We start from the raw sequence: 15,333 nt of genomic DNA on the forward strand, positions 1-15,333 counted from the left end.
AAAATCCACACAACTTCAGTCAATCAACTAACGACCTGTGAAAAGCTGCATTTTTGTACATTTTCTGTAAATTACATTTTTTTCGTCAATTCCTTCAAGTCTGCCGAAGCTGAAAAGATCGTTTATGATACGAATTTGCATCTAAATGCTGACTAGGCAGGTTAGTTTAAAGGATTATTTCACTTTCAGAATTAAAATCTCCTGATAATTTGTTCACTCCCATCTCATCCAAGATGTTCATGTCTTTCTTCAGTCAAAAAGAAATTAAGGTTTTTGAGGAAAACATTCCAGGATTTTTCCTATATAGTGGACTTCAATGGTGCCCAATGGGTTGAAGGTCCAAATTGCAGTTTCAGTGCAGCTTCAAAAGGCTCTACATGATCCCAGCTGAGGAATAAGGGTCTTATCTAGCGAAACGATCTGTCATTTTCTTAAAATAATAAAAATAATACACTTTTTAACCACAAATGCTCATCTTACACTAGCTCGGCAATGCACATGCGTGTCCTCGTGCATTGCTTACCACATTGGAAAAGTTTTAAAAAAACCTTCGAAACCATCTGACATCATTTTACCTTTTTTGTAAAGGGCGTTTGACTTTCTTTGCATGTTCGCTTTGTAAACACTGGGTTGGTACTTCTGCCTACGTCACGTGCATGATTACGTAATGCGTGAGGCTGAGCTAGTGCAACATGAGCATTTGTTGTTAAGAAGTATAAACATTTTTTTTTTTTTTTTTTAAGAAAATGACCATTGTTTTGCTAGATAAGACCCTTATTCCTCAGCTGGGATTGTGTAGAGCCTCTTGAAGCTGCATTGAAACTGCAATTTGGATCTTCAACCCGTTGATCCCCATTCAAATCCACTATATGGAGAAAAATCCTTAAACATTTTCCTCAAAAACCTTTTTTTTTTGACTGAAGAAAGAAATATGTGAATATTTTGGATAACATGGGAACAAGTAAATTATCAGAAAAATTTTATTCTGGAAGTGATTCTTTAAGAATTCTTTAAGATAAAGGTCATTAATAAAATGAAACTGATGAGGTATCCAGAAGTGTTTGCTTTCATGTATTAAGCTAATAAGAACATAAAAATACAAATAAATGTAAAAGGTGTAGTTTTAAATTGTAATGCCGATGCATATCTAGGCTAAATTAATAACCCAGCCTAATAGAAAAACCAGAGTCAGCATTAAGAGGCAAATGTTGAACAATGATGAACTGCTGAAGTCCTCTTACAAATCGCTCAGTGTGCTGCAACACTGGAAACATAAGGACTTGTGCCGTCCTCACCATCTGCGTCATTTACTAGAGCGTGCGCTAGTGCGACTAAAAACTAAAATCATTAAATTTCTGTATATCAACCTTTAATCAAACTAATTATGCAGTAAAAGTCCCAAATGTAAGAATGCGGGATATTAATGTTGGCTTGTATGATCGCAGACCTTCATTTGTCAACTTGCTTGTGTTCTGCTCTTTAAAACTTACAGAGAGGAGTGCAGATTAGTTTGCATTTTCAATGCAAAAATCAGAGTTGTAATTATGGCTATAAATGTGATAAAATAACTAGAATATGCTTCAAACCCCAGTTTTTATATGTTAAACACAATGCACTTCATATAAAATTTAATAAAAGAAACAATTCAAGATTTTTCGATTTTATCTTTTTATATTCAATCCATTCCCAAGACAAATCTTCATCAATATTTTATAAACTTACCCAGTTAAAAGGTTTTATCTCTCGTAATATTCCTTAAACATAATGTAATGAAATTCTGCATTTGAGATGCTTTAAATTGAAATATCTATAAAAAAAAAAAAAAGTGAAACATGACACAACACAAAGTGTAGGTGAATTCCTATTACAACGGCATGATTAGTGGCTACTGTAGTGAACAGTACAAAGGGGTGAAAACTTTTACAATACACAAGGGTCCACCTCCACGTGTGTTGCTTGGCAACAGCATGCTATCACCAACGAAATATTTTTGCTCTGCTTGTCCAAATAACACCCAACAACACAAATTTCCATTGGATGGCATTTTAAATGCGGAAATTTCAGAGCACTCACAGACTCTTTAGCACACGGATTGCGATTGCGATTTTGTGCCTTTAAAAAAGGTAACAGTTGTGGTCATAGCAGGGCGGTCACACAACACTTTTCAATTTCATTCATATGCGTGTGAACGTGGGAGACCGGAAACGCAAGCTCACGTGATGAATTGTGCATTTTGTGACGTTCCAATCTCTAACTTTTTTTAGGCTGCAACTCTGACCAGCAAAAAAACCTCTTAGCTGAATAAAAAAAACGAACTTTAAAGCTGCAGGTTTGCAGAGTCGCAGGAAAAAAGGAGTAGATTGTGGTTTTTTTTTTCCATTTCAGATGGAGCCATTTCAGATGTACACTACCAGTCAACAGTTTTTGAACAGTAAGATTTGTTATGTTTTTTTAAAGAAGTCTCTTCTGCTCACCAAGGCATGCATTTATTTGATTCAAATTACAGCAAAATTTTTAAATATTTTTACTATTTAAAATAACTGCTTTCTATTTGAATATATTTTAAAATGCAATTTATTCCTGCAAATTTTAGCATCTTTACTCCAGTCTTCAGTGTCACATGATCAGTCAGATATCATTCCAATATGCTGATTTGCTGTTCAAGAAATATTATTATTATTATTCTCATCATCATCATCAATATTTAAAACAGTTAAGTACATTTTTCAAGATTCTTTGATGAATAGAAAGATCCAAAGATCAGCATTTATCTTATAATAAATTGATTATTAAAAAATGTATTATTTAGCAAGGATGATTTGACTTGATCAAAAGTGATGATAAAGACATTTATGATGTTACAAAAGATTTCAGATAAATGCTGTTCTTCTGAACTTTCTATTCAAAGAAATCTGAAAACATTCTACTCGGCTGTTTTTACCAGAATAATAATAATTGTTTTTGAGCATCAAATCAGAATATTAGAATGATTTCTGAAGAACCCTGTGACTGGAGTAATGATGCAAAAAATTCAGCTTTGAAATCACAGGAATAAAATACACTTTAAAATATATTCAAATAGAAAACAGTTATTTTAAATAGTAAAAATATTAAAAATTGTTACTCTTTTTGCTGTACATTGGATCAAATAAATGCAGGCTTGGTGAGCAGAAGAGACTTCTTTAAAAACTTTTTTTTTCTAGTCCAGTGTGACCGCAGTTTAAGGCGCATTAATGGAAAATGCTCATGTGTGCACTTTTAAGCAACTGAAAGGCTAAAGTAAAAAGTATAGTTCACCCAAAAATTATTAATGGAGTCACCATTTACTCTCCCAGTTGTCCAAAACTAGACTTATTTTCTTAAAAAAAATCTTTTCCAGAGGAAAGAAAATAATACATTTTCGGAATGACATGAGGATGAGTATTCACGTTATTTTCTCTTAAAGAGCAGGCGCTTTTGGTCTCGTCTGCATCCCGCTATTTTTAGCTGTACAAAACAGCTCGTTCACTGCTTGATATTGCAAACTGGTGTGTCTTACCATGTTATTTTAATCTATTAACTTTATTATGAACACAATGGTTTGTAATGCAAATAGTTTTACCATTTACTGCACTTCATTATTCTTCTCGTTATTTCCCTACATTGGCTTACAAACCGGAAGTCTCACACATTACCACAAAACGGTTTACTTCCGCATTGACAGAAAAAGGTGGATATGACGACAGAATTTTCAGTTTTGGGTGAACTATCCCTTTAAAAACTGTGAGGTAAGCAGAGAACTGAACATGAGCTTACTTCATGGAGAAATTAGTAAGCTGAGGTGTTTGAGGTAAACATATCACATGCTTTCACTTATTCTCTTGGCTACTGTAGTGGGAAAAAATCTTGACATTGAGCATTTAATGCTGGGCGCCATGCATTAAAATTTTTTATTACAAACCCCGTTTAATCTGGAAAACTGTTTCACTCACAGGGGGCGCAGGAGAGCAGCTATAAAAACAGGATAGCGGGATAGAGCGTGATTCCTTTAACCAAACATAAGGTACGTCCACACTGACATTTAACAGATATTGCAGCTGTCCCTTTTTTCCCCTGTCATCATCAATTCATAACACTTCATGAGGTACAGCATATTGACTTCCCAATCCATCAAGAGTGGTCCTAGGGTTTCTCCATTCACTCAAAAGGAAAATTCAGGTTGGTTTTAAGTTATAAAAGGGATAAAAAGAGGTGCCCTTTTAGTTTTTTTGTGGGGTGGGCATTAGGTTTTCCGGGCACCCAGTCTCTTGAATACACTGACTGCCCCAGCGTCCATCTGAGCCCCGTGAGTGTCACCTGTGCTACTACTGACCTTAGGGCTGGCCAGAGCAAAGCTGCCCTGGGCTTTGCTTCTGCTGCTCGTAACTCGACTGTCCTGCGTGTCTGCGGGCTGACTGACTAAAGGGGTAGAGGAGGTAGGGTTGGCTGACGGGGCCTTGCCCAGTCTCTGCAGTACACCCAATTTGGGTGTCCCCTCCTGGGTGGAGGAGGAGGTAGAGGAGGAAATTGGTGGTGTGCCTTCATATGAGGGGAGTTTGTACTTTGCGCCTATGCGGCGCAGAGTGAGGGGTTTAGATTTGGCAGATACAGTCTCTTTTTTAGACGTGGGTGGGGGTCGTTTGAGGACGCCGGCATATTGCAGCACAGAGCCCTCGCCGTCGCTATCATTATCCTCAAATGCTTCTGCAACACCATCAGTCTTTCCTCCACTCTCTTCATCTTCCTCTGCTTCACCCAGTCGGCTAAACACACCTGTTGGTTGCTACATGAAAAAAAGGCAGGAAGACAGTGATGTCAGGATCAGGATATTTAAAGAGATATTGGTAACAACATTTTATAATATATTCACAACAAATAATACTTTTTATAGCATTTATTCATTTAGGTTTATGCTAATTTCTACATATACTACCAGTCAAAAGTTTTTGAACAGTAAGATTTTAAATGTTTTTTTAAGTCTCTTCTGCTCGCAAAGCCTGCATTTATTTAATCCAAAGTACAGCAAAAACAGTAACATTTTGAAATATTTTTTCTATTTAAAATAGCTGTTCTCTATTTGAATATATTTTAAAATGTAATTTATTCCTGTGATCAAAGCTACATTTTCAGCATTATTACTCCAGTCTTCAGTGTCACATGATCCTTCAGGAATCATTCTAATATGCTGATTTGCTTTTCAAGAAACATTTACTACTACTATTATTATTATCATCAATATTTAAAACAGCTGAGTACATTTTTTCAAGATTGTTTCAGCATTTATGTAAAAAAAAGCTTTTGTAATATTATACACTATACCATTCAAAAGCATACAAGTACATATATTTTATTTATTTATATATATATATTTATTTATATACTTTTGATTTCTCTCTCTCTCTATATCTATATCTCTATATCTATATCTATATATATCTATATCTATCTATCTATCTATCTATCTATCTATCTATATATATATATATAAATAAATTGATCAAAAGTGATGATAAAGACACCTGAAAAAAAAAATACTTAGTTTTCAACAATCAAATCAGAAAATTAGAATGACTTCTGAAGGATCGTGTGACTGGACTAATGATGCTAAAAATTCAGCTTTGAAATCACAGGAATAAATGACATTTTAAAACACATTCAAATAGAAAACAGTTATTTTAAATACTACCATATTTCAAAATTTTACTTATTTTGCTGTACTTTTTAAAAAAAATGCAGGCTTGGTAGGCAGAAGAGACTAAAAAAAAAAAAAAAAAAAAAAAAAAACTTTTGACTGGTAGTGTATACTAATACATTTATAACATTTTAAGTTTAAATTTGAAGTATAAATCAACATTAGTTAATGTATTATCAACAAACAAAAATGAATAATAGCACATTAAGGATTTAAAGAGATTAAAATTATTCTCGTAGCTTCATAAAATTACATTTGAACCACTGATGTCACATGGACTATTTTAACAATGTCCTTACTACCTGTTTCAGCCTGAACATGTCAGTTGCCTAGCTGTCTACGCAAGGTCAGAAAGCTTTTGTATTTCATCAAAAATATATAATATAATAAATATAATATAATATATAAAATAATATAATTTGTATTCCAAAGATGAACAAAAGTCTTACAGGTTTGGAACAACATGAGGGTGAGTAATTAATGACAGAATTTTCATTTTTGGGTGAACTATCCCTTTAAGATTAACCTAGATTAATCAATGATCTAAAAAATGGTTTATAGCAGATTCAATGCACTAATCTCATCAAAATAAATGTTACTGCAGTGTTACAGAGTCATTAAATGATAATGTGTGTAATAAAGAGAAAACAATTCTTAGAGTCTGGGTTTTTACGGTCTTGCTTATTCTTTAGACAAAATCAATGCAACACAATTTCTCACCTTATTGGCTGAGGTGGTGTCTGCCTTAGACTCTGCCCCAAGTCTATCAAACACTGAAGTACGCTTTAAAACCTTAGCTGCAGCAATGAAAGGAAAAATTATAAGATCAATCTCATCTGTATCATTTCAAATTTTCAGTTCGGCTGTTCTAATTTCAACAGTTCAAATTACAGCAATATCATATAAGCTTGAAGACTCAACAGATATACTATCTCAGGGCACCTTTCTTGGCCTGCTGTGCCAGGATGCGACGAGTGCGAGCTGTTGTGCCTTTTGGCATGTTTATGATATATTTCCCCTCCATTTCTCTTGTGACTCGCCGGCGCTTCACTTGCAACCCATTTTCTTCTGCTGGCTTGCTGGGCACTGTGAGAGAGTGAAAAAAAAAGAAAGTAAATCATCCTGTTCCATTTAAAGAAACAGTTAATCCAAAGATGTATTCTACTGTTTGGGGTCAGTAAGGTTTTTTTTAAGTAAGGATGAACCACATGTATCAAAAGTGACAGTAAATACTTCTACATTCTACAGTGCATCTGGAAAGTATTCACAGCCCTTCACTCTTTCCACATTTTATTATGTTACAGCTTTATTCCAAAATGGATTAAATTGTTTTCCTCAAAATTCTACAAACAATACCCCATAATGACAACATGAAAGAAATTCATCACATGTACATAAGTATTCACAGCCTTTGCCATGACACTAAAAATTGAGCTCAGGTGCATCCTGTTTCCACTGATCATCCTTGAGATGTTTCTACAACTCGATTGGAGTCCACCTGTGGTAAATTCAGTTGACTGGACAGTTCATTGAAATGCCACACCTGTCTATAAAAGGTCCCACAGTTAACAGTGCATGTCAGAGCACAAACCAAGCCATGAACTCCAAGACAGGATTGTATCGAAGCACAGATCTGGAGAAGGGTACATAATTTCTGCAGCATTGAAGGTCCCAATGAGCACAGCGGCCTCCATTAAAGTAAATGCATGAAGTTTGGAACCAAAAGGACTCAACTAAATTGAGCGATCGGGGGAGAAGAGCCTTATTCAGGGAGGTGACCAAGAAACCGATGGTCACTTTGAAAGAGCTCCAGCGTTTCTCTGTGGAGAGAGGAGAACCTTCCAGAAGAACAACCATCTCTGCAGCACTCCACCAATCAGGCCTGTGTGGTAGAGTGGCCAGATGGTAGCCACTCCTCAGTAAAAGGCACATGATAGCCTACCTGGAGTTTGCGAAAAAAAGGCACCTGAAGGACTCTCAGACCATAAGAAAGAAAAATTCACTTCTCGCTTATCACCTGGCCAACATCATCCCTAAAGTGAATCATGGTGGTGGCAGCATCATGCTGTGGGGATGTTTTTCAGAGGGAAAGATGAATGCAGCAATATACAGAGGCATTCTTGATGAAAACCGGCTCCAGAGCGTTCTTGACCTCAGACTGAGGCGACGGTTCATCTTCCAACAGGACAATGACCCTAAGCACACAGCCAAGATAACAAAGGAGTGGCCCAGCCAGAGCCCAGAGTTGAACCCAATTAAACATCTCTGGAGAGATCTGGAAATGGCTGTGCACTGACGCTCCCCATCCAGCCTGATGGAGCTTGAGAGGTCCTGCAAAGAGGATTGGGAGAAACTGCCCAAAATAAGCGTGCCAAGCTTGTAATTGGGGTAGGCCGATGTGTGTTTTTAGGGCTGATGCCGATGCTGATTATTACAGAGCAAGTAGACCGATAACCAATATTTTAAACCGATATACATGTCTAGTGTAAAAATTTTAATTAATGTCAAAATTAAGAATAACAAGGGCTCTGATGAAAACTGCCTTCCCTGGTGTTAACTGAGTGTAGAAATCCCACACTGCACTTCTTTCTCTTGTCTACCTCTGTGCATCCATCTACAATAAGGGTAATATAAAGAGAGAGTTAAAAGTGGGGCCACTGCATCCCTGCTGACTGTGTGCTTCATGATTAAGCCTATGAATACTGTACTACAGCTAAACAGCTTGGGGAAATATAAGTATTTGGCTTCAATAATTTACATGCTAGAAATGTAAGTGTAATACCGTTACCTCTCGTAATTCCCCATTAATTCTTTTCTGATGACTAAAACATAACCTAAAAAAGTAACTGACTATTCAATTCATCTAATGCACATCAATGGATTAAAAAAAAAAAAAAAACAATGTATATAATAAGTGTAAACAATTTAATTGTCTTCATAGCTCCATTGTTGAAGTTGTAAAGAAGACTACTATTTTCATGAAGCTATAACAATAATAGTCTATTATAGGCACACTTAGGATTGAAATTTATACATTTTGTCATCATTTTGTGCCTATGTGAGACTAGAAATTTCAGTTAGTTTTATTTCGAGTACAGTGTAAATGAAGGCATAAAACAATTTCATTTCTCTTTTATCAAATGAGAGTTAAACACTTTATTTTTGACAAACAAAGGGGTTTACCATTAAAATTGATGACTATTCTTTTAAACAAAATTTTAATAATTGTTGTAGTAGTAGTCTTACGTATATTCTACTGCACTACAGCAATACATCTCTGACAATTTAAGCTAAACAGAACTTATATTTTGAGGGGTTGCCATGAGGACATTTTGAGTTTCTGTAGCCTATTATATGATATGAGAATTTCCTCACATGAAATGGTCACATGTTTATGAAGTGACCCTCAGAGCAGATCTGGAGATGTTGTTTATGTATTTATGCCCTCATTTAGTGAGACAACAGACGCGGCTGAAATTACCGCAAGCATCATCACGCGCTTCCGTATGTGTATAAACAAAACCGAAGTCTGTTCCATTCACATTTACAGAGACACGCAGAACATGCAGGATTTATATTTAAATGGTATTTTTGAGGCTTAATATTTACAGACACTAGTCCATATCACGACTCAGTTTAGGCTAAGAATACTACTGCTGACCTACTTTTGATAAACTCCTCTAAATTTTAACAAACTCTGTGGCATTCCGTGTTATACAGTAAATTCCATTTATGACTGGATTCCACAATTTCGTCTGCATTTTCCGCATCGCGGAAATAATAGATAATATTGAGGTGTTTTGCAACTTCAGTGTGTCGTTAGTGGATTGAGATTTATTGCGACTTCAGCAACGTCTGCTGCTGCCTTAACTTTGAGAGACATCGATGCGTGAGTGTTCACTGAAGCCTTCAGTTAGCAAGCGCTTTAGGTGTGAGAGAGTGTTCTGTGTTGATTGGTCGGACTTGTGACTCAACAAATCAGATTGCTCTCGGCCACAGAGTGGTGAGTTCCGACAGGCTGCATCGGCATCAGAGCCAAATAGAATGTTTCAAAATGAAACTATTTTATCGGCGAATCGGCTTTGAAAATGACCGATTCCGATAACCATAAAAATGCCTAATATCGGCCAGGCCGATAATCGGTCGACTCCTAGCTTGTAGCATCATACTCAAAAATACTTGAGGCTGTAACTGGTGCCAAAGGTGCTTCAACAAAGTATTGAGCAAAAGGCTGTTTTGTTTTTTTCCTTTTTTTTTTTTAATAAATGAAGATTTCAAACAAACTTCTTTCATGCTGTCATTATGGCATATTGTTTGTAGAATTTTGAGGAAAATAATGTATTTAATCCATTTTGGAATAAGGTCTGTAACAAACACAATGTGGAAAAAGTGAAGCACTGTGAATACTTTCCAGATGCACTGTATATACAAAGTTTCTATTTCAAATAAATACTGTTAACCTAATCAGACGAACCTGTTTTGGCACTGGCATTGGAGACCGTTACTGAAATTCGGTTGTCAGGGCGCCGAGCAGGCGTGCTTGGTGGGGAGTCCCGGCTCAGAGCATTGGCGATCATGCGTGTGGCAGCTGTCAGAGGAACAAGAACATTACCAGAGCTACAGATTCAGCCCACTCATACAAAGATAAATCATTCCCTATATGAGCAACCAGTTGAAGAACTGCAGGGAAACTGTCAGCTAAGGACACATGACACAAATGCAAAACAACCTAATACTTACGAGTGTTAGCAGTACGTCTCAGTTCAGCCTGTACACTAGTCTGTCCAGACGAAATGGCCTCGGTTGTCATTTTACACATATCCTGCATTAAAAGGATAAAAGATGATTATTTCACATTTAGAATAATGAAGCATGCCAATGGACGTGCATGTACGAAAAATAAGAAAACCTTTAGTTTTCAACAAAAAACACTTTACAATAAGGTCTATTAGTTAACATTAGTTAACTATATTAGTTAACATGAACTAAGTATAAACAATACTTCCACAGCATTTATTAATCTTAATGTTAATTTCAGCATTTACTAATACAAATTTAAAACAAATCACAAGTTGTGCTTGTTAACATTTGTTGATGCACTGTGAATTAACATGAGTTAAAAGTAAATGACTGTATTTTCATTAACTTACATTAACAAAGATTAATAAAGTCTGTAATAAATGTATTGTTCATTGTTTGTTAATGTTAGTTCATTAACTATTGGAACCTTACTGTAAAGTGTTACCGGTAGATATGTTTGTTACATTGACGGTACATACCTCAGTTTTTTTTTTTTTGTATTAAACAGTGGTTTACTGAAATTTTATATATATATATATATTTTTTTTTAACAATATATATATATATATATATATATATATATTTTTTTTTTTTTTTTTTTTTTTAACAATACCATTTGCACTCACATGTCTATACACATGCTTTGCATGTTTGAGAATGGCTATGATGTCCCCGATGACTGTAATTCCCAAGTCCATCATTATTTCCTTACTGAGGTCCATGAGCATGGTTTTCTGAATCCTGAAAAAAGAAAAGTAGAATCAGAATCAGCTTCATTCGCCAAGTGTACGCAGACACACAAGGAATTTGATGTGTTTTTTTTTATGGTGCTCTTGATACATACATGTATACTTGCATACATACATACATACATACATGACATGACATGACATGAGAACAGAAAACATTTAAATAGTAAAACTTAACTATAAATAATAACAATAATAATAACAATAATAATAATAATGTGTATGAATCTGGAACAGAAGATTTATGTGCAGATTTGTGCATTATTTACTCTATATACAGCTGTATAAATAAAGAGATATGCATATGTATTTACATAATACTTAAAGAGGCAATAATTAGAGATGGAGAATGAATTACAAAAGAGAGGAAGACAGGCATTGACTCCTGTGTTAGCTGTTTAAGTTGGAGATAAAATGTTTTTCATGCTTAGATGTTCTAGTGCACAGAGATCTGTAGCGTCTGCCTGAGGGGAGAAGTGCAAACAGGTTGTATCCGGGGTGAGAGGGGTCTGTGATGATGTTTCCTGCCCGTTTCTTCACTCTAGAGTTGTACAAGTCCTGAAAGTTGGGCAAATGCACACCAATGATCCTTTCTGCTGTCCTAACAGTCCATTGCAGTCTTATATCTGATTTGCTGGCTGACCCAAACCAGACTTAATATAACAGCAGAGTAAAACTGTGTCATCTGTGCCTGTGGCACATTTAACTTTTAAGTAGTTGAAGCTTTTACCTTTTGTTCAGAATGTTGTCTGTTCACATTTCAGAGAAAGACAGATTTTGACTGTTCAAAATGGTGAGAAAACATCCAAGTAAAGCAACATAAGCAGACATGAGATTGATCCTTTACTAAACCAGATGAACCAGTTTATTTCTCTTTGGACATGTTCACTACACTGTCTACATTTACATGGACAGACATCTTTTTTTCTTTTTAAATTAGAATGAAAACATTCTGATGAATCGGAATGTAGCGTCTAAATCAGGTTGATGTGCGTGTTTATATATCATAAGCTTCATATCAGATTTGATCTTTTGACACACACACATTGCACTAATATACAGAGTTTCCCACTGTCTGCACATACTGTTCTCCCACTATTGCTTTTTTTCTTTGTTTTAAAGAGCAGACCTAATATTTATCTTGGGTCTTAATTAGGAGACAAGCACACTTTGTGCAGTTCTGTTTATATTTACCAAGCTGTAAAACTGCCTATTCCTGTAGCCAAAACAAGCTGTCTCTGAATGAGAGACGTGAGGACTGAAGTGGAAAGAGAATTTTAGAATAACATGACAGTAATTCACAACACTTCATTCTACAAAAACAACAGCTCGTTCCACGCATCATGCGTCAATACCACATTACTACGTCACTGCACAAACGCAGTACTTTCCAGTTCCGGTGTTTACATATCCTCTGGATCGGATTAGAAAAGGTCTACACCACCCCTTCCATTCACACTGAGCTCAACTGGATCGGTTAAGTTGTTTACATGAAGGCTTTTCAATCCGATTGAGCCATCAGTACGATTACAAACGGATTATTAGGTTGCATGCAAATGTAGCCAGGGAAAGGCAATGATTTGTTTTTACCTGTTATCAACAAATGACACAGCGTAGTTGACAGCCAGTCCAGGAGGGATCCCAGCATCTTTGAAGAACTGGATCCATTCTGAGGTGGCTAAAGAAAGAAAACACAGTGATTATAGGCATTATGAAGAATACCATACATTTTGAATCAAAAAGAAATGTGTATATCTTTGTTACGAAGTGACTGTAAAATTAAAACTGTCAGCAATGTCACACTTATTATGGTCAACACCACTCTACTTCATGTCTACAATGTTGTGAAGTGTTGTGAAAAAAAAAAAATGTTGTGAATGGACTCAACTCAAAACACAGAAATAGCAATTTTGATCAGTTTTGATCAATTTTTACTAATTAAACTATAACGTCATTATTCAAGAATTTATTTTAAATTATGTATTTGACATTAATTGGATGACAGTGTGTTTTCATATGTGACCTTGGACCACAAAACCGGTCGTAAAGTAGCATGGGTATATTTGTAGCAATAGCCAAAAATACACTGTATGGGTCAAAATTATTGAATTTTCTTTTATGCCAAAAATCATTAGGATATTAAGCTCATGTTCCATGAAGATATTTTCCTTATGTAAATATAAACTTAATTTTTGATTAGTAATATGCATTGCTAAGAACTTTAAAGGCGATTTTCTCAATATTTAGATTTTTTTGCACCCTCACATTCCAGATTTTCAAATAGTTGTATCTCGGCCAAATGTTGGCCTAGCCTAACAAACCATACATCAATGGAATACTTATTTATTCAGCTTTCTAGATTAATTCTAGGAGACAAACAAAAAAAGTGTTGCAAACCCAACATGGAAATGAGGTCAGCAGCATATGGGACATGCATGACAAAGAGAGAACACATGGTCAGCCAGAGCAGCTGCACAAGTGTTATTTTTAAAGCCGTGAGTCTTGTGTCTGTAACTGAATTCTCCTGCTCAAGGCTGTTCACAAGCCTAACAAAACTATCTGAATGGATACAGTCAAAATAAATTTACAACAGAAAAATAAAGATATTTTCCATGAAGATATTTTGTAAATTTCCTACCGCAAACATATCAAACGTAATTTTTGATTAGTAATACGCATTGCTAAGAACTTCATTTTGACAACTTTAAAGGCGTTTTTCCTCAATATTTTGCACTCTCTGATTCTAGATATTCCAATAGTTGTATCTCGGCCAAATATTGTCCTATCCTAACAAACCATACAGCAATAAAAAGCTTATATATAAATGAAAATATACCCTTATGACTGGTTCTGTGGTCCAGGGTCACATATCATTAACAGTTTATTACAGTACCTTTCTGATAACAGTTTCAAACCAACTAAAATAGTTTGCTGGTCTAAGACTATTCAAGTACAGCTGGTTCAGCTGGTCAGCAAACTAGCCTCACAGCTAAAAAGTTGCCAAAATACTTTCTTAAATCAACCAAGAAACCAATCTAACTTCTCTGGGAGACTAGTTTAGTGTTAGCTCAACAAACCAGTTTTGATATTTCATAAATGTTTTCTTTTAGCGGAGTATAAAACAGTTCTTGCTTTACACATACTTTCTGCCACTATCATTTTAAACATGTGAACATGTTTACATATAGTAAGCCCGCGTAAAATGACTGTTACTAAATTACACGATACAAAAATATTTAGCTTTAAACGCTAATATGATATCTCAATATATGTGTGTGATATAAATAATAATAGTAACAATAATGTTGTGCCTTAACGAGACAATAGTAATGCAGTGCCAGTGCGTGGCCTGTTTTCATTGAACCAAGCCGCAGTATTGCGCTTTAGCTCTTTGTGAAGACCATATCTTAACCTCCACAAGACATTCTTCTCTGAATTTCCCACCACGGATAGTTAGAGGTTAATTTAAGCATCTTTGCGGACCTATATAGTGACCATATTCCACACATAAGGGTCATTTCTTTCTCTTACCTGTTGTGACGGTCGCCATCTTCCCAGGGAAAAACCGACGCGTTGCGGAAATCTTGTGACGTAACATCCTCTCCGTCTTCGGAACAAATCGGCTGACCCGAATGTTCCGAATAAGCCGAGCGATCACTGGCTCCAAAACATGTCTTGTTCAACATTCTGTTGCTCCAGTCGGTCAGTTTGTGTGTAATAGCCGGCGCCATAACAATTTGAAGTTTGTTATTAAACGGAATTTTCCATGACAGCCTCAGTTACCTTTTATTATATGGAAAAGAGATGCAAGACAAGTGAACGGCGACATTCTGCCCTTTCTTTTTCATCCGTGAAAAAGTCTCACGATCTTATAACAACATCAGGGTAAACAAGTTATGATAATATTGTCAGTTTTGGTGAAAATACACTTACATTTGATGTCTGGCTAATTGTATTGTGTAAAAAGCTATTTCTAATTTATCCAGTAGAGGGAGGTAAAATCTCATTAATACATGTCCCTGATGAAAACCGCGGGTTTTCATTCATTTAGATGCCAAGGACGTCGAAATATGA

The 15,333-nt window shown here is 35.6% G+C and overlaps 1 protein-coding gene across 1 annotated transcript; it reads right to left on the bottom strand.

The window, feature by feature from the left end:
- Window positions 1-1,792: 1,792 nt before the first annotated feature.
- c18h19orf47 (chromosome 18 C19orf47 homolog) lies at window positions 1,793-14,898 on the bottom strand. The gene is made up of 8 exons (XM_051135784.1): window positions 14,791-14,898; window positions 12,850-12,937; window positions 11,137-11,251; window positions 10,451-10,532; window positions 10,185-10,298; window positions 6,653-6,796; window positions 6,431-6,507; window positions 1,793-4,801 (listed from the first exon to the last, which is right to left on the bottom strand). Exons 1-8 carry the CDS (start codon window positions 14,855-14,857, stop codon window positions 4,262-4,264), a joined length of 1,227 nt encoding a protein of 408 aa, XP_050991741.1. The 5' UTR covers window positions 14,858-14,898; the 3' UTR covers window positions 1,793-4,261.
- Window positions 14,899-15,333: the final 435 nt, after the last annotated feature.

The sequence above is a fragment of the Labeo rohita genome, chromosome 18, assembly GCF_022985175.1.
Source record: "Labeo rohita strain BAU-BD-2019 chromosome 18, IGBB_LRoh.1.0, whole genome shotgun sequence".
Lineage (NCBI taxonomy): Eukaryota > Metazoa > Chordata > Actinopteri > Cypriniformes > Cyprinidae > Labeo > Labeo rohita.